Genomic DNA, 25,790 nt, shown 5'->3' on the forward strand with positions numbered 1-25,790 from the left:
TACTGCATAAGATATTTGGACAGATGGTCAAAAGATTCTAAAGAGTCATACTGGACTTGACGTGATAACTCCACTCTCTCTGCAGATGTTATCAGATTTGCCTAGTTTCTCCAGCATTTACCTTATTTAGTTTTGAACGAAGATTAATTGAAGACGTAGATTTAAAGGTGTATTTTAAGGGAGGAAAGAAAGGTAGACAGGCAGCGGGGTTTGGAGAGTGAACTCCAGAGTTTATGGCCCAGACAGCAGAAGGCATGGCCACTAATGTACTACCTCCGAGTACTGTGAAGCTGAATTCTTGAGCATGTGGAAGAGATGAATCCATAGATCTCTAAACATTAATTACATGAAAGGATATGATTTGGAAGTATGTGAAAACGTAATATTGAGGAAGATGATCAGCATTATATAACAAAGCAGAACGTGTGACTAGCCTACTTTTGTTCTTGTGATAACAATTGAAGATACTCAAGAGGCCAGAATCGGAGCTACCCAGGGTCTTTAGGGTGGTTATAAAGCTGGAGAAATGAGAGAAAATAAGAGATGATATCAAAGGCGGTTTTGAAAACAAGAAAGAGTATTTAAAATTTTTAAAAGCGCTACCAGGCCAGGAGTGTGCCAGAAGACATCCAAACGTGTACATCAGGAAGTGGGATTAATTCTGTGTAAACTGCTGTTTTATAAACAGCGCTTTCCATCCCTGTGTTGAAGAGTGAGGGTGGGCTGAAGCAGTTGTTCGGGTTACTTTGACCCTGAGCCATTTTCCACATCCTCAGGTAGAGAGATGCCGGTGCCGTGCACTTCCGAGCGAACAACAGGAGCAACGGACACCCCGCGCGCAGGGGCGCGCCCAGCGGCGGCCAGGGAGAAGGACGGACAGACAGCTCGCGGCCGGGGTAAGGGGGAAGAGAGAGAGAGATTTGCGATCGCGCATGCTCACGGCATGGGGCTTTTGAGTAGGCGGGCCTCCTGGAAAGGGGCGGGACTTAGGAGAAAGGCGGGGCTATCACTCAGCCCTCTCGCCCGCTGGGGGGAGGTGTGTAAAACTGTGGGTACGGGGTCAGAAACGTCGATGCTGAACTCACGAACGGTTGACATCACAGAGGGGCAAAGTTGCAGCAGCGGAAGAGGCGCTGTTGCGGGGCGGATGTGACGGTGCGGGGCCCTGCCGGCCGGCCGGTGGTAGGGAGGGTGGGTGCAGGCTGCGGCGCGGGTGCCGCCGGGAGAGAGAGCGCGGCCCAGTCCCTTTGTTGCGGTAACGCTGCCCGGGGGGCGGTGGGGGGAGAGCGGAGCCGAGCCCAGCCCGAGCTTGAGGCGATCCGAGCCCAGCCTGAGGCAGGGACACCCCCACAAACAGTCACATCAGCCCAGCCCGCATCCACAACAACATGGACTCGGACGAGGGCTACATGTACGACGAGGATGAGTACAGCGAGGAGAGCGAGCCCGAGGATAACTTCGAGATCGGTGAGGTGGAGATGCAGGAGCCCGGCCTGGAGCCTGGCCAGGACGGTGACGGGGTCGGCGGTGGAGGCGGCGGCCTTGGAGGTTTGGGCGGCCTGGGCGGCCTGGGCGCCGAGCAGGAGGAGGAGGATTACCGCTACGAGGTGTTGAGCGCCGAGCAGATCGTCCAGCACATGGTGGAGTGTATCCGGGAGGTCAACGAGGTCATCGAGGTAAGGCAGTGCCGGCCGGGCCGCGGCAGGAAAACTCGCCGAAAGCCCGAATGAGTAGGCCCCCCCCTCCCCGCGTCCTGTGGTGAGGGCCCTGTTGGTGTAAGCTGCAAAATGAGGAAGGAGATGAAACCAAAGTGAGAATGAGGGGAAGGATGAGTGATTTATTTTTTCTTGTCTTTCCCTTCGCCCGCCACTTTCCTTGGCCTTAGTTTTGATCAGGATTCCCGGTTTCACTGGAAAGGTGAACTTGTGCCAGGAGGGCAGCCAGGTTTCTTTTCCTGAACTCTCATATTTCTAATCGCGTCTTTGTCTCTATGTTGCCATAAGTTTCTGTGTGCCTGTTGTGATATTGAGGAAATACGGTACAATCTTCATGAGTGCTTTACTATTTAAAGTTTTTGAACAGAATCTGGTGCTTTTTTTTAAGGTTGATATTTCTGGTTGGGGAAATTCCCTGAACTGGGATAGTCTCGAATTTACCAACTGAGCGTGTTACCGTTTTTAACCTCCTGATTTCTGCTGAAACGATCAAAATCCATATTTGGATCACTTATCTTGAGCAACTGGTAATAATCAAGTTGGCTCCTACTTAGAGTAATCTTTCATGCTAACAGTTTTCTGCTTGTGACCCCTGTGTTATCACTGCTATTTCATTCAGAAATCAAGACAAAAAAGAAACTTAAGTTATGCAAGTAAACCTAAGTGTGATTTTTATGTTGTTCTAAATATTGCATGCAACTCTTGGTAAAGACGTAATCTTGTCGTGAACCAGCATGTAGATCTTTCTCTACAATATTTAGAATTAGATTAGAGCACAAGATATTTGGCTGGAAGTTTGCATTCTTACATGGAATTTCAGCCTTGCTTTAAGCAAGAGGTTCAAATAAGAGACAACCCAAAATAAATAACTTAATAATGCAGCACTCTGCTTTTTTTTGGTGAAGTTACTGCATTACATGAAATTTGCTGGTTTCCATACTTTGAACTTGTTTAATTTAACATATTTTAAGCCTATATTATCTAACCTCATGCCTCAGTGACTCTAGATTCCGGTTCAGACAAATGGTCGTCAAGTTGAAATATTAACTTTTTCTCTACAGATGGTCCCTGATGCATTAATTATTTCCATCATTTTTTGGTTTTATTACTTATTGTTTCCAATAAATTTACACCAATATTGATTCACGATTTGATCATTGTCTAGAAGTTAGTAAAATGGAGCAATATTCATTCTAAAAAGATGCTCACATTTTATAAAGTGGAGAAATTAGTCTTTGCTGCTTTAAGTTTAGGTCAGTTTTGGATATTCTATGGATCTGCTACCAATGATTGTCTTTAAAACGAAGGATTCCTGTGTTTATCGCAGTAAAATAAAATCAGAGAGAAAGATAAAGTGGATTATAGTAGGAATGAATAGGCAAGGGACTAAAGTTAGTCCTGTAAATTAAAAGATACTGTTCCTTGAACCCAAATTTTTTTAAAAAGGGGTTGGACTCTGATGATCTCATTGTGTTTCTTAACACTGGAAATCCACATCACAATGAGCAGATTGTGTTCAGAGAAGATGGAAATGTATTTCCTGCTATAGTATCGTATCTTGTCTGTATGTGACTCCTAAGTAGGAGCCAACATGATTGTTACTAGTACTAGCAGTAATATGTTTGAATAGAGTCATAGACATGTACAACATGGAAACAGACCCTTTGGTCCAACCAGTCCATGCCGACCAGATATCCGAACCCAATCTAGTCCCACCTGCCAGCACCCAGCCCATACCCCTCCAAACCCTTCCTATTCATATACCCATCCAAATGCCTGTTAAATGTTGCAATTGTGCCAGCCTCCACCACTTCCTCTGGCAGCTCATTCCATACATGTACCTCACTGTGTGAAAAAGTTGTTCCTTGGGTCTCTTTTCTATCTTTCCCCTCTCACCCGAAACTTATGCACTCTAGTTCTGGATTCCCTGACCCCTGACTTCTTGGAGAAAGTGAGGGCTGCAGATGCTGGAGATCAGAGCTGAAAATGTGTTGCTGGAAAAGCGCAGCAGGTCAGGCAGCATCCAAAGAGCAGGAGAATCGATGTTTCTGGCATGAGCCCTTCAGGAATCTGAAGAAGGGCTCATGCCCAAAATGTCGATTCTCCTGCTCTTTGGATGCTGTGTGACCTCCTGCGCTTTTCCAGCAACACATTTTCAGCCCAGGGAGAAGACTGCCTATTTACCCTATCCATGCCCCTCATAATTTTGTAAACCTCTATAAGGTCACCCCTCAGCCTCCGACAATCTAGGGAAAACAGTTCCTCTCCCTATAGCTCAAATCCTTCAACCCTGGCAACATCCTTGTAAATCATTTCAGAACCCGTTCAAGTTTCACCACAACTTTCCGATAGGAAGGAGACCAGAATTGCATGCAATATTCCAGCAATAGTCTAACCAATGTCCTGTAAGCCGCAATATGACCTCCCAACTCCTGTACTCAATACTCTGACCAATAAAGGGAAGCATACCAAATGCCGCCTTCGCTATCCTATCTATCTGCGACTCCACTTTCAAGGAGCTATGAACCTGCACTCCAAGGTCTCTTTGTTCAGTAACACTCCGGACCTTACCATTAAGTGCTGCTAAGATTTGCTTTCCAAAGATGCAGCACCTTGCATTTCTCTGAATTAAACTCCATCTGCCACATCTCAGCCCATTGGCCCATCTGGTCAAGATCCTGTGGTAATCTGAGCTGTCCACTACACCTCCAATTTTGGTGTCATCTGCAAACTTACTAACTGTCCCTCTTATGCTCACATCCAAATCATTTATGTAAATGACAAAAAGTAGAGAACCCAGCACCGATCCCTGTGGCACTCCACTGGTCATAGGTCTCTAGTCTGTAAAACAGCCCTCCACCACCACTCTCTGACTTCTCCCTTTGAGCCAGTTCTGAATCCAAATGGCTAGTTCTCCCTGTATCCTGTAAATCTTGCAGCATTTGAGCTAACATCGAAAATCTTTGCGGAAGCAGCACAAATGTTGTGACCATGTGTCTAGGTTAGAAGTTGAGTGTTCTGTGCTAAGTGACTAGTCCCCTGACTTCTCAAAGTCTGCCAACTGCTTACATGGCATAAATGAGATTTTCTACTTGCCTAGGTGAATCAGTTGCAGGAACAGTAAAGAATCTCGCCACTATTCAGAGCAAAATAGAGAAAGGTGCTTCATCCTCTCACTTAAAGATTCAGGTGGTTTAATAAAACCTTGTCAGGTTTCAGTAATTAGACCATGTCATTCTGCAGACCTGAAAAGACCTCAGATTTTAGTTGCATTTATGCAACAGAACCTGGATTAAATGCCAGCATTGAAAGGTCATCAACCTTCTAGGATTTACCATGTTAGTCATATGTTTCACTGTTCTATTAGAAGATCTATATGTGAGGTCATCATTAGGTTTCAGTAATGTGAAACATTAATTTGCTAAATTTGTACAGTGACAGCATTAGATATTCTGGCCCAGTGAGCTGTCTTGAAGAACCAACTGCTTAGGGTTTTCATGTTAACCAGTATGGATATGATATTTGCTGAGAGGTGAACGTTGAGCCTGAACTAGTCATCTGTGGACATGGGGCTTACTGATCAATCGGAAGTAGAACTTTTGCGATTTGTTAGTGCTGAGCTTGAGACAGCCTTTGGAAGTCTAGTGAATACCCTGAAATTATTTTGGTCTAATATCTAGTTGTGCCTGGAACCTGACATTCGAAGTATCGAAGACTTATCATTCAGCTGAAGGATTCCATCTTCCATTAGAAAATTTGCTGCTTGCTTTACTTAAGATCCCAGCACATGGTTGAGCCTGGGGCATGTAGGTGGTGATAGAATTTTGGTTGACAACGCTCCAGTAACCTCTAGGGTGATAAAATTGCCTAGAGTAATTGCTGTTTTGAGCTAAGACTTAATCAGCTACCTCTGGATTTTATGTCCAGTCTCCACTTCAGTGCATGCTGTTTTCTCGCTCTCCCAGTTACTTCTCATTTATGAAATGTAGCAGTGTTTACTAGTTGAGCATGCATTGATTATGTCGATACAGAAGCCAAGTGACCATTCTTATTTCCTATGCTGATGTTAAAGGGATACAGTATTTGGACATGTAGAGAGAGGAGCCACCTTATTTATGTGGAAATACTTTTCATTGATCAAGGAAACTTGCAATAGAGGGTTTACTAAAGGCAGGGACTGTTATTAGATTAGATACCCGACAGTATGGAAACAGGCCCTTCTGCCCAGCAAGTCCATACTGATCCTCTGAAGAGCAACCCACCCAGACCCATTCCCCCACCTTTTATGTTTACCCCTGACTAGTGCACCTAACACTATGGATAATTTGGCATGGCCAATTCACCTGACCTGCACATCTTTGGATCATGGGAGGAAACCCGCACCGACACTGGGAGAATGTGCAAATTCCAAAGACAGTCACTAGAGGCAAGAATCGAACCTGGGTTCCTGGTGTTGTGAGGCAGCAGTGCTAACCACTGAGCCACCGTGCTGCCCTCAGTCAGAGCTCTAAGAAAGCCATTCCTTGGAGTTTGTATAACCTAAGTCTAATCTGGTGGCCCCTCCTTGTGAGTCCAACCTTAGAGAGCTATCATTTTATCCTACAGATAAGGACATTATTTTCTCAATTGTCATAGACATAGAATCATATGTCGAGATGTGGTGCTGGAAAAGCACAACAGGTCAGGCAGCATCCGAGGAGCAGGAGAATTGACGTTTTGGGCATAAACTCTTTATCAGAAGTTATGCTCGAAATGTCGATTCTCCTGCTCCTCGGATGCTGCCTGACCTGCTGTGCTTTTCTAGCACCACACTCTTGACTCTGATCTCCAGCATCTGCAGTCCTCACTTTCTCCTATATAAAGTCATATTGCACAAAACTAGACCCTTTGGTCCAATTTGTCTGCGCTGACCAGATATCCCGATCTGATCCAGTCCCATTTGCTAGCATTTGGCCCATATCCCTCTTAAAAACCTATTCATATACCCATCCTGGTATGGATGGGTGCGCCTATGTTAAAAGGCATAGCCAGCAGTGACTTGGCTTGGTGGACCAGGGTTTACACACAGCCTGCTGAAAGTTCTCTTTTAATCTTTAGGCTCTGTAATTGTAAACTTGATTTTTATTTGGAAGGAGGATTTTGATATAATGTGTTGGGTTATAGTCTGATTGCTGAGGAGCATTTTGAAGGAGTAAATTAAATATTACAATTTTGAATGTTTATTTGTATTTATTTCCTTAAGTAATTTATGCCCTTTTGTAAAGAATTGAGTCTCCTCTAAACAGCAAGCTCGAGCTTAGTCTGGACAATTTTTTCCCATTCGTAACTTTGAGAAGGTTTGAACCTTGGATTTTTCCATTTCAAAATTAGCAGCTGCTCAAAATAAACCTTTCTGGCTGGAACACATTAGGTTTAACCTGAACAGCATTGGAAAAGCAACGTGGGTTCTGAGCAGGGTGAATGACTGCCTTCTATCCAGGCCAAATGCTGTGCTGACCAGGATCAGAATGGATAATTTTTCCTTTTGTTTGAGTGAGATGATGCTAAGCCTGCACGTCACTACTTTTGAGCTTGTTTCGATGGTGAGTGTGCAGCCAGACTGCTGACTGTGGTCCAATCGTTGACTGCTCACTGTTCACTATCTTGCCACTGTCTCACAGAGGTAGCTGTGGTAGCAACAGCTTGTTCTGCCCAACAGAGCCTGAAACTTCTGCTGGGTGGGAATGCTTGCATCGGAATTATATTAACAGCCTCTACTCACAGCAGCCAAGCTTCCTACAATATGTTTGAGAGCATTGTTTGATGGCAGTGGCCTTACAATCATTAAAATTGTGGAAGTCCCTCTTTAAATGTACATTGAAATCTGTGGAGTAACGTTGTTGCTCTTACCTTTAGTTCATTCAGCCAATGTACACTCTTTTAAAGTCCATTTTTAATGTTTATTTGCTGGTGCAGTTTTCCATGGGTCAGGAACTAGATTGGGTAAAAGTATAATAATGGTAGAATCACACTTGTTGCCTTCAGAGATCGCTTTCACTTGTTATTTATAAACATTATACAGTAAAAAGTATTATAGCTATTAATGAGTTTTTCCATTATTAGTACTCTAATGAGACTCCTTCACCAGTATGAAGAAAGGATACATTCTATCTTTCCAAACTTAAACTTCATCTGGTGAGGTGATTACAGAAAAGAATGATTAGAGGAAGTTGCTGGAAAGGACAGGACATTTGAATTTATGTAATGGCTATACATATGTGATTACATGTGCTACTTCACATTAGAAAATAACAGTTGCTCTAATCTTCCATCTTGTCTGATGAATTGGACCACACTACAGGGGAAAAGTCACTTGCCATAATCCTATTAGTAGTTATTTACAGATTTGCAGTTAAGGTTTACAACATATTCTGAACCCTGTGGCATGATGATTCCCTTCTACTCATTTATTCTCTGTGTAATTGTATATGATCTGGGCTGTAAGGTGTTTATATCTGAGTTCACGTCTGAAATTCCATTCTGGCATTAAAAAGGATGCTGTTCCAAAGACCCAATTAATTTTGGGGGAGGGTTTGTGCTGTGGTAAGGGGTGGTGGTGGTGGTGGTGCTTGTCTGTATTATTGCATGAGATTTCTTGCCACATACAGCCAAATTTTGTAGCTGAAGAAGTTCCCTGGAGAATTTTCTAGCTTTGAAATGCTAAATTAGCTTATGCTTTGTGATCTGCTTACTGATGTGTTTTGGTTTCTGTATCAGATGTCACAGTTTTGACTCAGTATTAACACACTTGTCTTTGAATCACATCCTACTACAGAACTTGACCAGATAATCCTGTTGGAAGTGCCATCTTTTGGATATCACATGGAAGCACCTCCCCAATTCTGTTGAGATAACTGGAAAAGCCATTAACACTGTTTAGAGTGAGCTGCTTTCTTATTTCTTGGTGAAAGAAGAAAGTGGCACCCACTGAACACCGTAGCAAACAATGCATTTAGATTAATCAACCATTTTAACTCTGGCTCATGGTTAAAAGATTATGGAAATCTTTCCCCATTCATGTATCTTCATGGTAATTTGTTTCTCATTAAAAGAGGGTTTTTTCAAGGTTCTTGAAAACCTCCCTGTATTTCCCACACCTACATCTCTGTTCACTAGATTGAGATAGATTGGTTGAAAAGAAAGACGTGTATTTCAATAGAATGTTTGTGACCTTGGCATATCCCAAAGAGTTTTGCAAACAGTAATGTCCTTGTGAAGTGCAGCGTTGTTGTAATGCACAAAGCATTCCAGACAATTTGCACCCTTTGACAAAATGGGCAGTACAAGAGAAAGAAGAGGTAACAAAGAAGACTAATGAAGGCAGAGTGGTAGATGTTGTCTATATGAAATTCAGCATAGTGTTTGAAAGGGTTCCGCGTGGTAGACTGGTTAGTAAGGTTAGATCACATCGGTTCCAGGGGGAACTAGCCAATAAGATATAAAATTAGTTTGAAGGTAGGAGACAGGATGGTGGTAAAAATTTGCTTTTTGGATCGGAGGCCTCTGACCCATGGTGTGCACAAGAATTGGTGCTGGGTTCACCATTGTTCGTCATTTATATAAATGATTTGGATATGAATATAAGTTTTGGTTAGTAAGTTTGCCAATGACACCAAAATAGGTGGTGTAGTGGATGGTGAAGAAAGTAATCAAAGATTACAATGGGTCCTTGATCAGATGGGCTGAGGAAAGGCAGATGGAGTTTATTTTACATAATTGAAGTATGGCATTTTGGTAAGGCAAACCACGCCAGAACTTAGAGTCAAGAGTGTGGTGCTGGAAAAAGCACAAGACAGACTGCATCCGAGAAGCAGGAAAATCAATGTTTCGGGCAAAAGTCCTTTATCAGGAATACTTTTACCCAAAACATCAATTTTCCTGCTCCTCGGATGCTGCCTGAGCTGCTGTGCTTTTTCTAGCACCACACTCCCGACTCTAATCTCCAGCACCTGCAGCTCTCTCTTTTGCCGTGCCAGAACCTACACAGTTAATGGTGGGCCCCTGAGGAGTGTTGCCAAACAAAGGTGCAGGTGCACACACACTTCCTTGACAGTGGAGCCACAAGTAGACAGGGTGGTGAAGAAAGCGTTTCGCGTGCTTGCCTTCATTGGTCTGGACATTAAGTGTAGAAGTTGGGGTGTGATGTTGTAATTTTACAGGATATTGTTGAGGCCACTCTTAGAATATTGCACACAATTCTGTTCGCCCTTCTATAGGAAGAATGTTGTTAAACTTTGAAAGGGTGCAGGAAAGATTGACAAGCATTGGAGGTTTTGAGTTATAGGAAGAGGCTGAATAGGTTAGGAGTTTTTCCCTGGAGTATCAGTGGCTGAGGGATGACTTTATAGAGGTTTATAAAATCATGAAGGGCATACATAGGATAAATAGTCAAGGTCTTTTTCCTTGGGTGGGGGAGTCCAAAAGAATATGGACTGAGTAGAGGCCAAAGTCCCTTTCTTTAGAAAGGTGTCATGTCAGAGCAGGCTTGGTGGGCTGAAGGACCTGTTCCTGCGCTGTACTATTCATTGTTTTTGTTGCTGCAACCTCGCATAGTGTCATCTGAAATGCCTAACGTGAACAAACAATGTGTGTCCTCATCACGAGAATGAAATTCACCTGAATTGGCTGCATTAATATTCTAACCACAGTACTGGATTGGGGTCTGGTGTATTCTTTGAGAAAGGCAGGACTGCAGATGCTAGAGAGTCTGTCGAAGTGTGGCCCTGGAAAAGCACAGCAAGGTCAGTCTTTTTCGTCAGATGCTGCCTGACCTGTTGTGTTTTTCCAGCACCACACTTTTGACTCTGTGTATCCTGTCTGGATTAGAGTGGTGCTGGAAAAGCACAGCAGGTCAGGCAGCGTCCAAGGAGCAGGAAAATCAACGTTTTGGGCAAAAGCCCTTCATCAGGAATGGAGGTGAAGGTGGCCTCTATTCCTGATGAAGGGCTTTTGCCTGAAACATCGATTTTCCTTCTCCTTGGATACTGCCTGACCTGCTGTGCTTTTCCAGCACCACTCTAATTCAGACTCAGGTTTCCAGCATCTGCAGTCCTCGTTTTTACCCTCTCTGTATTCTGTGGCAGGTAACATTCCAGAACTTTTCCCCCATCTCTAAGGAACAAGTCAGGAGTCTGATGGAACTTTCTGGATGGATGAAGCTGTAAAAACATTCCAAAAGCTCAGCAAAGTCCGGGACGATGGCGATAGTGTGTACCACCTACACGAAGCACGTTAACAACTCACCAAGGCTTCAAGATGACCTTCCAGAGTCTGATCTTCTCCACTTGGAAGCCATGGAGTCCCTCTTCACCAAGCCACACACCATGCTAACCTGAAACAAGATCACCATTGTTTCTTCATCACTTAGACAAAAGCGTGGGACTCTTTCGCTAACAGGGATGCCTCCAGCAGAGACTTCAATGGTTCTTGAATGTGGGTCACCACGCCTTGAGGGCAGTTGAAGATGCACCATAAGTGCTAGCCTTGTCAGCATTGTCCACAATCTCATAAACTGTAGATTAGTTATGTGTGCTAAAAATCACTGTCGATAGGGTGTTTTTAAATACGATGTTGCAAACCCAGCTTTGTCAATTCCAGATTGTATGAGACTGTTGAATCACACGCTGTTCCTAAGTTCCTGTGAGGTAGTACATATGGAAATGATATCAACTGAATAAATAAAATCGAATAAAAAGCTTTTGTATGTTATGAAAATGCACTCATCTATAACTAGGGTTATTGAGAGATTTTCTGAAGACTATTGTTTTTTAAATAATTCCATGTCATTTGGTCTTGATGTAAGACACTAGTGTCTTATTACACAGCAATCTGAAACTCATGACCTCAGCTTTATAATGCACAATTGTGTTTGACAGATTCCTAACCTTACAGTGTTAGGTAGGGTGAGATTGTTTACTCATTGCTAAGTAGGCTGGTAAATCCCAATTAGTGGCTACAAATCTGTTCCTGATCATGGCATTGGGAATGAGGAATGCTGGCACTCAACCTTGTCACGTATCTGAAATGGCTCAGTACTTTATGTAAAGTAAATCTCTTTTCTCGGTTTATAGCAGCCATTTTGTGCCAGAACTACACTCATGTGGTTGTCAAGTGAGCTGTGTTGACCAGGACACAGGTGGTAATCTCTGGTCTCTGTCAGCCAGTGCAATTGAATCTTTGGTTGTCTGTACCAATTTAAACAGGCAGACTGGGTTGTAACTTGACAACAGCTCTGCAAGCGCTGAACAGCCTCGCCCTACTGTCGGTCTAGATTATATGTTTACTGATGGTGGGTTGAATCCTTTGACTCACAGGTGAAAATAGAACTCAACTTGGAACATGCTTTGAGCTCTTACAGCCAAAATTGTCATGTTGGTGCTAATTGACAACTCAATTGTCTGCCCCTCTACAAATAATAGTGTGGAGACGACCCAGAGAAAAATTAGTACAAACTTCCAAATGTGTTTAAGGATGTCAATCACAGGAAATATGCTTCAAATTTATTAAATTATGTTATTTGATCTTACCTTTACCCCCAGAATCCAGCCACAATCACAAGGATACTTCTCAGCCACTTCAACTGGGATAAGGAGAAACTAATGGAAAGGTAATTTTTTTTTCTCTATTGTGGGGAAAGTCGTGGACCTGTACATACTGGAAAGGAGGTCAGCTCCAAAGCCGAGGAAGGTTATGTCATTGTTAGTTCATGTGCTGGAATTAAGTATGTCTTTGTGTCTAGTAACATCTTCTGTTTGATAGCTAGGTTGAGAAATTTAAATGGAAACAATAAACACAATGCATTTCTCCAAGAAAGGGATTAAAATTAGACCCTGATAGTCACATCTCCATTGTGCAAAGTCGTTTGGCTGCACTGCCTGTTCCCCGATCAGTAACTGACACCTGAGTGAATTGGTGCAATCTGTAATGCTGTTGTGCTCATAGAAGGAGAGATTCTTGATAGCCAGGGTGAAGCTAAGATCATAGTGCTTCACAATGTAACACGTTCAGTGGAGTGAATTTTATAACATTATCAAAGGTGTATTTAAATTTCACTCTTCTATCATTTGTTTGGTCAGAGATTGGTCTCTGGATGAGTTTCATGTGTTTACTTTGCTGAATCCTGATAGAACTGTCCCACAAACATGGTGTCAATATTACAGAAACATTTTTAGAAATGTGATTCCAGGACCTGCCATGAAGACCTCTGCTTCCTAAGTTGCAAACAACAGTTGCATTAAATGTAACATTATCATGAATGTCTGGGTCTCCTCTTAACCTCAATCTCCCATGAACAAAGTTAAGAGGTGAATTTAAGTTGAAATTGTTGAAGGGGCCAATTTCCATTATTAATTGTAAACTTAACTATGGACATTACCAGTTTGATTGCTCAGCATTTCGGTTATGAAGTTGATCAAAGGGATTCAATGATACGTTGTACTGAAGAGTACTTAAGAGTACTATAAATTCAGTTGTTTCATGTAAGAGGCATTAAAAATAAGAGCAGCATTGAAGTGTAAATGTATTCGGGATAGTCAACTTGGCTCTAAGTAATCCAAGGACTTTTGCCCGAAACATCAATTTTCCTGCTCCTCGGGTGCTGCCTGACCTGTGCTTTTCCAGCACCACACTCTTGACTCTAACCTCCAGCATCTGCAGTACTCCCTTTCACCTATAAACAATGGCGGTCTTGTCTCTTAAACTTGATTGAGTTTTTTTTGAGGAAGTGCCAAAGGTTATTGAGGGTCAGGTAGCAGATGTTGTTTACGTGGACTTGACTAAAACGTTTGACATGGTCCCTCATGGTTTCCAAAAGATCACATTACATGAATCCACGGTGAGTTGATATGTTGGATGCAAAATCAACTTGACCATAGAAGGCGGATATTGTTGTAGAGGTTTTTTTTCTGACTGGAGGCTTATGACCGATGGTGTTCTGCAAAGATATGTGCTAGGACCTCTGTTTGTATTGTTTATAAGTTATTATAAAATAGAATTCCTATAGTGTGTAAACAGGCCATTCAGTCCAACTAGTCCACACCAACCCACCAAAGAGCATCCCGCCCACACCTTGTCCCCCACTGTATCCCTGTAACCTTGCATTTCCCATGGCTAATGCACCTAATGTATCCATCCCTGAACTCTTTAGCATGGCCAATCCCTATGCAGACATTGGGAGAACATACAAACTTCACAATACAGTTGCCTGAGGCTGCACTCTAACCCTGGTCCCTGGCTCTGAGGTGGCAGCACTAACCTGTGAGGTGGCAGCGCTAACGACTGAGCCACTGTACTGCCAAAATGTTGGTGGCCTGATTAGTAAGTTTGTAGATGAGACAAGTTGGTGGAGTTGTGGATAGTGAAGAAAAATATCCAGGATTGCAGCTGGAAAGTTGAATGTAGAGATGGCGGTTGGAGTTTAATCTGGTACGATGCATTTTTGGAGCACAAAGAACGAATATAGTAAATAGCAAGACCCTTAGCATTGATAAACCGGCATCTTGGGGTTCAAGTCTGTAGCTCCCTGAAAGTGGAAATTCAACTAAACATGCTTGTCTTCAGTGGGACTTTGAGTATAAGAGCTGGCAAGTCATGGTGCAAATATATCAAACTTTAGTCAGGTGACGTTTGGAATACTGTGTGCAGCTCTGGACACTGGATATGAAGGGTACAGAAGAGGGTTACCAGGATGCTGCCTGGATTAGAGTGTATTAACAATAAGGACAGGTTGTTCATTTTGGGATTGTTTTTGATGCAGTGTTGCAGGCTGAGGGGTGACCTGATAGAAATATATAAAACTATAAGAGGTGTGGGTAGGGTGTGTCTTTGCCAGGATGAAAAAGTCAAATACTAGGGGGTATAGGTTTAAGGTGAGAGGGGAAAGTTTAAAACAGGTTTGCAAGCAAAGTTTTGTTTTTAAATATAGTTAGGTGCCTGGAACATGCTGCTGGGGAGGTGGTGTAAGCAAATATGGTAGCAAAGTTTGAGAGGCATTTAAACAAGGTACATGAACAGGCAGAGAAGAGAAGGATATGGACCATGTGCAGACAGATGGGATTAGTTTAGAATAGCATTATGTTTGGCTCAGATATGATGAGCTAAAGGGTCTGTTCCTATGCTGTACTGATACATGTCCTATGATTGGGCCATCTTTTTGACTTGATGTGATTGTAGTCACATTACCTGAGTGCAGTGAAAAGCTTTGTTTGCGAACTGTGCAGGCAGATCATAGCAAGCATCATTGGGTGCCTAGACAGAGTGAGGCATACAGATTACACTGCACAGGAGATACGTGAAGCAAGATCAACATTATTTGAAGTTAGAGAGTCCATTCATCAGTCTAATAACAGGGAACAAGCTGTTCTTGAACCTGTTAGTGCGTGTGTTCAAGCTTCTGGATCTTCTGTCTGATGGAATTGCTAATATCTGTTTCAATGCAATCTCATTCTTCTAAACTCCAGAAATAAAGGACCATGATGATCAATATTTCTTTATGGGAATCAATCCTGTGAATTGTTTTTGTATCCGATCTAAGAATGTGCATTCATCCTTGGGTACCAACTGTACACAGTATGCCAGGTGTATCAAAGTGGAGGGTCTGTTCACGTTTCCCAATCAGTTCATCCAACTATAAACCTTTGTAAACTTGCCTCCCTAAGCTTTTTAAGCTTTATAGTATTAGAAAATTTGGAAACACTACCCTTGATCTCTCCTTCCAAGTAATTAATATAGACTCCCAAATAGCTGAGGCCTCAGCACAGATCCTTGTGACACTCCACTAATCACCTGCCAACCTGAAAACGGCCAGTTCATTCCTGCTTGTTTTCTCCTGTCGTAGAGTCATAGAAATGTACAGCATGGAAACAGGCCCTTCCATGCTGACCAGATATCCCAATCCAATCTAGTCCCACCTGCCCGCACCCGGCTCATATCCCTCCAAACCCTTCCTATTCATATACCCATCCCAGTGCCTCTTAAATGTTGTAATTGTACCAGCGTCCACTACTTCCTCTTGCAGCTCATTCCATGCATGTACCCACCCTCTGTGAAAAAGTTTCCCCTTAGGTCTCTTTTATATCTTTTCCCCTCTCGCCCTAAACCTATTCCCTCTAGTTCTGGACTCCCTGACTCCAGGGAAAAGACTTTGTCTATTTATCCTTTCCATGCCCCTCATAATTTTGTAAACCACTATCATATCACCCCTCAACCTCCCGACGCTCCAGGGAAAACAGCCCCAGCCTGTTCAGCCTCTCCCTGTAGCTCAAATCCTCCAACTTTGGCAGCATCCTTGTAGATCTTTTCTGAACCCTTTCAAGTTTCACAACATCTTTCCGATAGGAAGGAGACCAGAACTGCACGCAATATTCCAATAGTGGCCTAACCAATGTCCTGTACAGTCGCAACATGACCTCCCAACTCCTGTACTTAATACTCTGACCAATAAAAGAAAGCATACCAAGCGCCGCTTTAATTATCCTATCTATCTGTGACTCCATTTTCAAGGACTCCATTTTCAAGTACTCCAAGGTCTCTTTGTTCAGCAACACTGCCTTGGACCTTACCATTAAGTGTATATGTCCTGCTAAGATTTGCTTTTCCAAAATGCAGCACCTTGCATTTATCTGAATTAAACTCTATCTGCTACTTCTCAACGTATTGGCCCATCTGGTCAAGATGCTGTTGTAATCTGACGTAACCTTCTTCGCTGTCCACTACACCTCCAATTTTCGTGTCATCAGCAAGCTTACTAACTCTACTTCTTTATGCTCACATCCAAATCATTTATGTAACTGACAAAAGGTAGTGGACCCAGCACCGATCCTTCTGGCACTGCACCGGTCCAGTCTGAAAAACAACCCTCCACCACCACCCTCTGTCTTCTACCTTTGAGCCAGTTCAGTGTACAAATGGCTCGTTCTCCCTGTATTCCGTGAGATATAACCTTGCTAATCAGTCTCCCATGGGGAACCTTGTCAATCACCTTACTGAAGTCCATATAGATTACATCTACCACTCTGCCCTCATCAATCCTCTTTGTTACTTCCTCAAAAAACTCAATCAAGTTTGTGAGAGTTGATTTCCCAGCTTGCCTTTCCAAATACACGTACATCCTGTCCCTCTGGATTCCCTACAACAACTTGTCCACCACCGACATCAGGCTCACTTGTCTATAGTTCCCTGGCCTGTGGCATTACGTTAGCCAACCTCCAGTCTTCCGGCACCTCACCTGTGACTATCGATGATACAAATATCTCGGCAAGAGACCCAGCAATCACTTCTCTAGCTTCCCGCAGAGTTCTAGGGTATACCTGATCATGTCCTGGGGATTTATCCACCTTTATCCGTTTCAAGGCATCCAGCACGTCCTCCTCTGTAATATGGACATTTTGCAAGATGTCACCATCTATTTCCCTACAGTCTATATTTTCCATATCCTTTTCCACAGTAAATACTGATGCAAAATACTTGTTTAGTATCTTCCCCCATTTTCTGGCTTTTAAACTAATCCTATATAACTAATAAAGCTCCTGACTTGAGCAGCAACCTTTTCATGTGACATTTAACCACATGTATTTTGAAAATCCAGGCAAACTAAGTTGATTTGGTTCCCTTTTATATACCCAGTTAATATTTTCAAAAAATTAAATTTTTATAAGTTTATAATGCTTCATCAGTTTTTACACTGCTTTTCTAGGTGGCTCGATATAGTTTCCTTAATGATGGATTCCAGTATGTCCCCAGTGTGTGGCTAACTGGGCTTCAGTTCCCTTCTCTCTCCCTGCTTTTTTCAATCACAGGATAGTACTTGTCACCTTTCAACATACTGGGACTCTTCCAGAATCTAGGGACTTTGATATATTGTCATCTGTGTATCCGCAATATCTGCAGTTAACTCTCAAAATGCTAAAATGTCAGCCTTCAGGTTGAGGGGTTTTATTACCTTTCGGTCCTGTTAATATTTCAAGTATTTTTGCCTTGCGAATACTTCGTACTTTATTTCACTCTTTTGTGCCTTTGTTCTAAATCTGGTACAGTTTATTGTCTTCAAGTATCAAATTGAAAGAAACATCAACCAATTTTGTCAAGATTAATAGAACGGAAGATTAAATAGAAAATAATATGCAATGGATGACTTAAAAGAGGGAGAAATTGAGTGCAAGAGCAATCTAGTTGGAAAGATGAAAAACAACTCTTGCTGCACATCTTTAAAAAGAAAGAAATGAAGTGTTGTCATTTAGAGGGAGACTCGGAAGTTAATGGAACAAACTAGCACATGTAGTAAGCAGGTATTTTGTCTTCCCTATAGAAGATGGTTGTAAACCAGAAGGCAAAAAGGAAGGAGGATCTTGAAACAATTAGAGTCATTACGGAAAAGATAGAGAGAAATGACTGGAAATAAAATTTGGCAAATTCCCAGGTCCTGAAGGACTCTGTCATGGGGTCTTAACAGAAGTGATTACAGAAATAGACGTATTGATCTGAGTTTTCTAACATTCCTGGTAAATTAGAAAATATTGGCAAGTATCAAGATAGTTACTTTCTTCAAGCAGTGAAAGAGGCAGAAAGCAGCAAACTACAGGTCAGTTAGCGTAGCATTTTTCCTATGACAGAATCTTTTATTAAGTAGATAGCAGATAAGTTCAAAAATCTCAATACAGTCAGGTAGAATCTGTGAAAGTGAAACTTTGATTTATTTGAGTTCTTTGAACAAGTAATGAGTAATATGGATAAAGGGAACTCCGTAGGAGTTGTGTATTTCATTGCTGCATCCAACTATGTTACTACGCAAAATACCATTCGTGGTGTCAGGTGTAGCATATTAACATGAATAAAAGATTATTTAATTAACAGCAAACAGTAGCCATAAATGGTTTATTTTTGTGTTGGTATGATGTAACTGGCGGATTATTATGGATCAATGCTGATACATCAACTATTTACAATCTATACCAATGACTTGGATAAAGAGACAAGGGTATGGATACTAAGTTCGTTAATGACCCAATGATAGGTAGGAAAATAAGTTTGTTTTTTTTATTTCCTCTTCAGAAGAGATGTAATTAAGTGAGTGATGGCAAAAACTTGATTGAGTAAAATGCAGAAAACTGTGCACTTATCCAGAAGGCCTCTGACTGACTGTTCTGGTATGAGTATACAGATACAGTAAGTGATAAGGAAAGTAAATGGAGCACAGTTCATTGCAAGAGGGACATAATAAAAAAGTAAAGCTATTTTGCTACAGTTTTACAGGACATGTGGAGTACTGTCCATAGTTTTAATCTTTGTTTTAAGATAGGACATAATTGCATTAGAAGCAGCTCCAAGAATGTTCTACTGATTTCTGAGATGAAGGGATTATTTTATAAGGAAAGACTAGGTTTGTATTCATTAGAGTTTGGTAGAATGTGAGGTAGTCTTATTGAGATGCAAGGTCCTGAGGGAAGTTGACTGGATGGATGCTGAGAGGACATTGTCCCTTGTGGGAGCGAAGAGTTCTAGTGAAGACAGGCTAAAAATAAGGAGTCTCTATTTAAGACGCATTGTCCTTTGAGGGTTATCAGTCTGTGCAGCTCTTTCCCAGAGAGCCATGGAAGCAGAGGTAGATTCTTAACTAACAAGGACAAGGTGAGATTTCAGAGATCGGTAAGAATGCAAAGTTGAGGCTGCCATCAGACCAGCCATGATCTTATGGAATGGTGGAGCAGGCGCAAGGGGCTAAATAACCTTGCCTTTTCCGAATTTATATGTTCTGTAAAAGCAGAGACAATATTTATTTCAAGTCTATGCAGTGACTATATTACCCTTTCATAACTGCTGTGTCAGTCTGTTTAGGACTAAAGTTCAGTTTTATTACTGTTCCGTTTTGCCCACTTGTAGGTAATATTGTTTTAATACTTCAATTTTCTTTTGCATTAGTTTTATTTTTAACTCATTTTCTAGTTTGTAAAACTCTCTATGGCAATGTTGAGTGTACGGTGGGATTTTACAGTAAATTATATTAGGTGTACATTGGGTTTTTTAAAGGGCTGAGTGCTTTGTATGTAACAAAATGGTCTTCAACAGTAGTAAGAGGCCGCAGTACTTTTCTGCAAGGTTTTGGTGGGCTCTGAAAGCAAAGTGTGGGAAACAGCTGGGAACCTGCACTTGCCTGGATTAGCTAGCAGTACTGATGAATTACTGGAAGGATGTATACTCAACCCTTTAAGTCAGGGATGGAGGGTATAACTGCTTTAGTGCCCTAATTTACTGAATTTGGCAGCTGACTGGCTCCCTTTATTACAGGGGAATGGGTCTCATTTTCTTTGTACTTGGCAGATAAAGATGATTAAGTAAAACAACCTGATTTTCTTATAAGGATAGGTTGAGTAGTTTGAATTTCTATTAATGGGAGGGAGTTTGGAAGAATGCACGGAGACCTTGTTGAACTGCTATGCCCCACCTTCTTGTGGGGCAGAGCAGGTTCAAGGCAGGGAGTGTGCTTCTCTTTGTGGGAGAGTGTAGGACAGCAAAGACATCACCTCTGAGTAGGGTGTCACCCGTTCAAGGCAGGGACGAGGAATTTCTTCTGAAGGTAGTGAATCTGTGGAATTTTTTTTACCACAGGCGGATGTAGAGGTTGGGTCAAACTAGATGGCATAGAGGGGAAAAGTTTTTAAAACTGATCTGAGGGGACAACGTCTTCCACACGCAAGGTGGTGTATGGAATGAGCTGCCAGAGGAAGTGGTAGAGGTGGCTACAACTATGATATTTAAAAGATAATTGGTTAGGTACGTGGATAGGAATGGTTTAGTTTATGGGCCAAATGCATGCAGATGGGAGAGATTCAGTTTGATAAACCGTGCTGAAGGGTCTGTTTCCATGCTGTATGGCTTTATCACTCTAACCTTAAATTGTACTGAACTGTCCAGCATTGTTGATGAGGTTTTAGTCCAGACATTGATGTCTTAATCTAGAAATAGCTTTGGAGAGAGTGCAGAAGAGGTTTATCAGGATGCTGCCTGGAATAGAGGGTATGAGCTGTTAGGTGAGACTAGAAAAAGTTGAGTTGTTTTTCTCTGGAGTGGCAGAGGCTGAGGGGAAACTTGATAAAGCCTACAAAATTGAGATGCAGAGATGAGGTTGATGGTCAGAATATTTTTCCCAGAATTGGAACGTAAAATTCGGGGGCATGCATTTGAGGTGGGGTGTTTTTTTTAACATTGTAGTAGGACTGCGGAACACGCTGCCAGCGGCAGTACTGGAGCCAGATACGATAGAGGTGTTAAGAGACTTACAGATAAGCACATAAATGTGCAAAGAATTGACATGGATCAAGGGCAGGCAGAAGGGATTAGTTTAATTTGGAGTCATGTTCAGCACAGCATCATGGGCCGAAGGGTCCATTCCTGTGCTGTACGGTTCTATGATCTAAATACTAACTGGACATCACCAGAATATGATTACTGTCTTTAGTTGCATAAACCATGATTGTCCATCCTACAATTGTGGAAGGATGAATTTTGGACTTGGTAAATTGAAAACCATACAAAAACAACCACGGAACCTGTGCAAAATGAGCACAACTATCATGTGACCCTTCTCTCACTAGCAATGGACAGTGGCTAGTATTAGTTGCACAGCTTTGGTTCTGCTACTACTTTGGAATGAGATTATGCAGTAGCAGATGGGAGTGTCTTGGTTGATAGACCTGAACCATTATGGCTCCATCTGCCTCAGTGGTGCCCATTTAATTATATTTTCCTACCAGGTGAAAGATATTCAAAATCAGTCTTATTCTATGGAATTATAGTGATATGGGATCACGAGCCGTAACTGTTTATTTTACTTAATCCTCATTTGCCTGGATAGATTAGTTTAATTCTGCCACTAAGTAATCTCAAGTTATGATTTTATCCAGTTTTTCCAAGATTGCTGTTATTGATTGTGGATTGGAGGAGTTGCCTGTTTACCTGTACATAAACTACATCTATTAAAGAGGCAGTTTGCAGTGCAGTGATATACTATGTCCATATAAACATAATGGAGAGTTTATCAGGAAAAGATTTTCATTATTTATGATGTCAGTTGTGCAAAATTTGGACTGTTATCACCGCCCCTATGGAAATTATTTTATTAGCTATCTTCCCAGAACATTATTTTTATATATTCATTCCTGGCAATCGGAAACATAGGGTGAGATAGCCCTAGTAAATTTCTAGATAAGTTGTAAGACACTATTGTATGTTACTGGATTCGTTTGGTAACCCTCAGATAACCAGGAGTGTCATTTGGATCTTATGGCCATTGATATCTCAGAAGTAAAGACTTATCATCCCAGCTTTCTGTTCTACTCTTCAGTTGTCCTGAATGTAAATGATGAGATGCCACTCTAGAAAGTTGAGTACAGTTACAATGGAAGCTTTGAGTTTCCTGAGTCATTGATTTTAATGGGCAAAATGTTGTCTAGTTATGTACAGTGCATTTCTGTATCTTCCTGGATATGCACTTGTATTGTGCAAAGCCCTAGCTGAAGAAGAACAAATCATCGAAATTGCCCATAGTTTATTGACTTCATTTTCTCTGTAAGAAAGTTTAGATCAGTTGCATTTGAAATTGAAATTAGTATGTTGGGAATGGGATTCCAAATGTCAAAAATATTAATTATGTACAATTTGGAGGAATTAGTCAAAATGACCTTAAATGAATGCCTATAATTTACTTGAATTAAACTTTTGAAATTCATTTTCCTACCACTACCCTCCTGCAGTCTCCATTATATCAGTGTAAGAGTCTTCTAAATTCTCTTCACTTTGTCTAAATTGCTGTCCATTTCAAGGTCACAGCTTCCTAGGTGTATTCTCCCCTTCCACTTCTAGTGAATTTGCTGCTAATGGTGAACATGACCATAGGTAATTCCAGCATAGATAGAATGACTAGAAATTTGTCTTTGTCAGATTTGTGTTGCTAAAAAGTAAATTTTGAAGAAATCAAAAATTACATTGACTGGTTGTATAATCTTCTATGGAGTTCTGCACGGCTTATGTTCAGCTTCATGTTAGATAGGATTAAAGAAGGGGATATTTGGAATAAGGTAAGTAGTACTGTTTTACCAAATCATTCTTTTTTTTAATATTTTTGTATATTTTCATTAAAGATTCCTGTATTCATGTTGATAATGGGAACTCTTAATGTAAACCTGATGGTTCCAACTCTTTCCAGTGATGAAATTATGATGCCACCACCAGTGTGTGTAATTGCAGTGCATCAGATTTTCAGAAGCATTTCCTAGTCTAAAAATTGACAAAGGAAATTATAATGATAAGCATTACTCATTAAGTGCATGCAAGCATAAAAGTTTCCTAGAGAGATATATTCTATGCGTGAAGACATTTTGAGATAAATATTTCAACATGAAGCAGATGAAAACTGAGCAAATTCTTTTGATTATTTTTGTAATAGCTGCATTGTTTCTTACAGATACTTTGATGGAAACTTGGAGAAACTTTTTGCAGAATGCCATGTAGTAAACCCTTATAAAAAGTCTCGAACACGTCAGATGAACACAAGATCATCCTCACAAGATATGGTTTGTGCGATCTGCTACCTGAATTATCCTAACTCGGTGAGTCTGTCAGACTAAAGAACACACGGTGCAAGTTTCAGAAATAGCCAGAGTGTAGTCAACCACAAACTTTATCTTATAAGTAATAAGATTTTTCAGCTGTGCCTGCTGGTCTTGGAGAAATCTCTTTGTTAGAACAGGAATGATCATTTGAATTTGTGAGATTGGAACATCTTTCAGGAAAGTTCCTGAACAACACTCGAGCTCACTGGATCAGTTGGGTAGTGATTCACGTGTAAAATAAGTCATTTTGCTCCTTGCTCAATACATCAATGACCTTGACCGTTTGGGTGACCCAAGATGTGTAACTCAATTGCTGCTCACTGTAGCAAATGAGAAGTGAGCTTCTGGTCACTACTCTGTCAGAAACTTCATAGATCAGACCAATCACACACAAGTTTAGTAATGTTTTAGTTTTGCTCAGCAAAAATGACAATACAACTTATGCCACTTTTGAATTTACAAAAGTCTGGTACAGATACTGTGTGAAGAACTGGAAAGGAAGGTAATTCTGTCGTAATGGTGAAAACTAAAGACTTGCCTCGCTTTTGTTGAAAGTCTTGTCCTGATCGTATGCCTGGTGGATCATGGCACTCATTGAAATTGTTTGGTGGATCAAAATCCTTTTAATTGTTCATCAAGAGATCTTGTGGTGTCATTTGAGGTGATATATTAATCATACTGGTCAATAATCCCAACTCTACAGGGCTGTGCCAAGTAATATATTTGTTATAAAAAGGACTTGAGTTGCAATCAGGAATGTTTTCAATAAGACTTGACTCTTGTCCTTAGTTTGAGAGAGTTCCAGTTTTTCACAAGCTTTAGATTATCAATTGATTCTGATGCTCGTCTAAAATAGTAAAGATTAGCCTGCACCAATTTCTATTTGGCAGACACCAGTGGGCGAACTATTTTGAGAAGTGTGTCACTCTACAGATTTCTGCAAAGATGTTATTGGTCTGCCTTGGTGAATGCAGTGATAGAATAGACAGAAGTATAACAGCGAGTCTGATTATTGTGGTCACCAGAAACTACTTTTTGATCAAGTTGGGTCTGTATCTGTGAGGTTTGTCTAACGTGTTACAGCTGAGCCCATATGGTTCCAACTTACCAAATACTTAATCCATATATGTTGGTCACGCGTTTGAGTGTTGGTGAAAAAGCCTGATTCTTTTAACCATCTAAATTGCATGTATCATGCAGTGACTGGATTACTTTGAATAGTGGGAGTTAATGTTGATGCTTTTCACTTTTTACTTTGGAAAAGATATCCCCATAGCAGCTTCAAGATTGGGAATTTTGTTTTTGGTGATTTCCTGGTGGTTCCTTATTAATGGCTACAATAGCACTCAGCTCAGAATCTTGAGTCTCACGCCCTATTACTATTATGAGTGAACTCAAGGTTTTGGCTATATAGAGATTGCACATTATTTAAACTACCTCTTATTAGACACTAGGTTTAAAAAGTTTGAATTTTTTTGTGTAAATTGAACACCTCACAATGACTAAAGTTCCCAATCAAAACTTACTCAGTCTATGGTAATTAAATGGGTTCTTCAGTGGAGAAAACAGTGTAAAAATGGAATATTTTGTGTTTGGTTACGCACTGCCCCTTTAAAATCTGGGATTACCTTTCTATTTTCCAGTGTTCTCCGTTTGGATCTGGGACTTGTAGGGGAGGGAACGGGATTGATTTGGTTGTAGTTCAACTTTTGCAGCAGATTGTGCATGATCTTTATAAACAGATTTTTTCTAACGGTGACAAAGATCAGCATTTATTATCTGTCTGGTCGGTTTGAGAAGGTGATGATTTGCCATTGATTCCTTGAACCGATGCAATTCTTGTAATAAAGGTTTTCCCACAATGCCGAGGGGTAAGGAGTTTAGTGATTTTCACATGACTCTCAAATTCCACTTTCCTCGATTTGTCTGCTGAGATTCAGATTTGGAGATTGAAGATGTTGATGTATGTGAGGTGTTAGGCAAATGGTGATTGCAGTAACACTTTACACCTCATCCTAAACTGAGATATCTGTAACTATGGACTTGTGTCTGCTCCATGCACTGTCACTTGAGGAAGTGTAAAATAATCACTTGCAGGAACATAATGTTAAAGAATTCGTTTTTTTAGTCAGGAGTCTCTAATCTAAAGTTAATCAACCTGCTTGCTCTACTTGGCATGTCCTATATGAATGATTTATTAGTTGGTTTGTATATCAGTTTCCATACTGAACTGGTATTATTTAACACAGTGCAGCACTGGTGTATACATTTAGATTAACATAAAATAACATAGCCAGTACTCTGAGAGGGGCAAACTCTAGTTGATGATCCCAGTCTGCAGTGCTGGTGAAAACCACTCTTAAACACATGAAATTTGAATTTATAAAAATCACCTATCTTTATTTTAACTGGGGAGTTTGTTCCCGTATGTCCA

General features: G+C 41.2%; 1 protein-coding gene across 1 annotated transcript in view; it reads left to right on the plus strand.

Moving 5' to 3' along the window:
* The first annotated feature begins 1,086 nt into the window (after positions 1 to 1,086).
* Positions 1,087 to 25,790, plus strand: part of LOC132834778 (E3 ubiquitin-protein ligase ARIH1) — a 76,822-nt gene continuing 52,118 nt past the window's right edge. Inside the window, exons 1-3 of the mRNA XM_060853776.1 lie at positions 1,087 to 1,676; positions 12,293 to 12,360; positions 23,209 to 23,353. Coding sequence (XP_060709759.1) covers positions 1,389 to 1,676; positions 12,293 to 12,360; positions 23,209 to 23,353 — 501 coding nt within the window. The 5' untranslated portion in view covers positions 1,087 to 1,388. The remainder of the gene's footprint in view (positions 1,677 to 12,292; positions 12,361 to 23,208; positions 23,354 to 25,790) is intronic.

Source organism: Hemiscyllium ocellatum, chromosome 42 (assembly GCF_020745735.1).
Source record: "Hemiscyllium ocellatum isolate sHemOce1 chromosome 42, sHemOce1.pat.X.cur, whole genome shotgun sequence".
In the NCBI taxonomy this organism is placed as follows: domain Eukaryota; kingdom Metazoa; phylum Chordata; class Chondrichthyes; order Orectolobiformes; family Hemiscylliidae; genus Hemiscyllium; species Hemiscyllium ocellatum.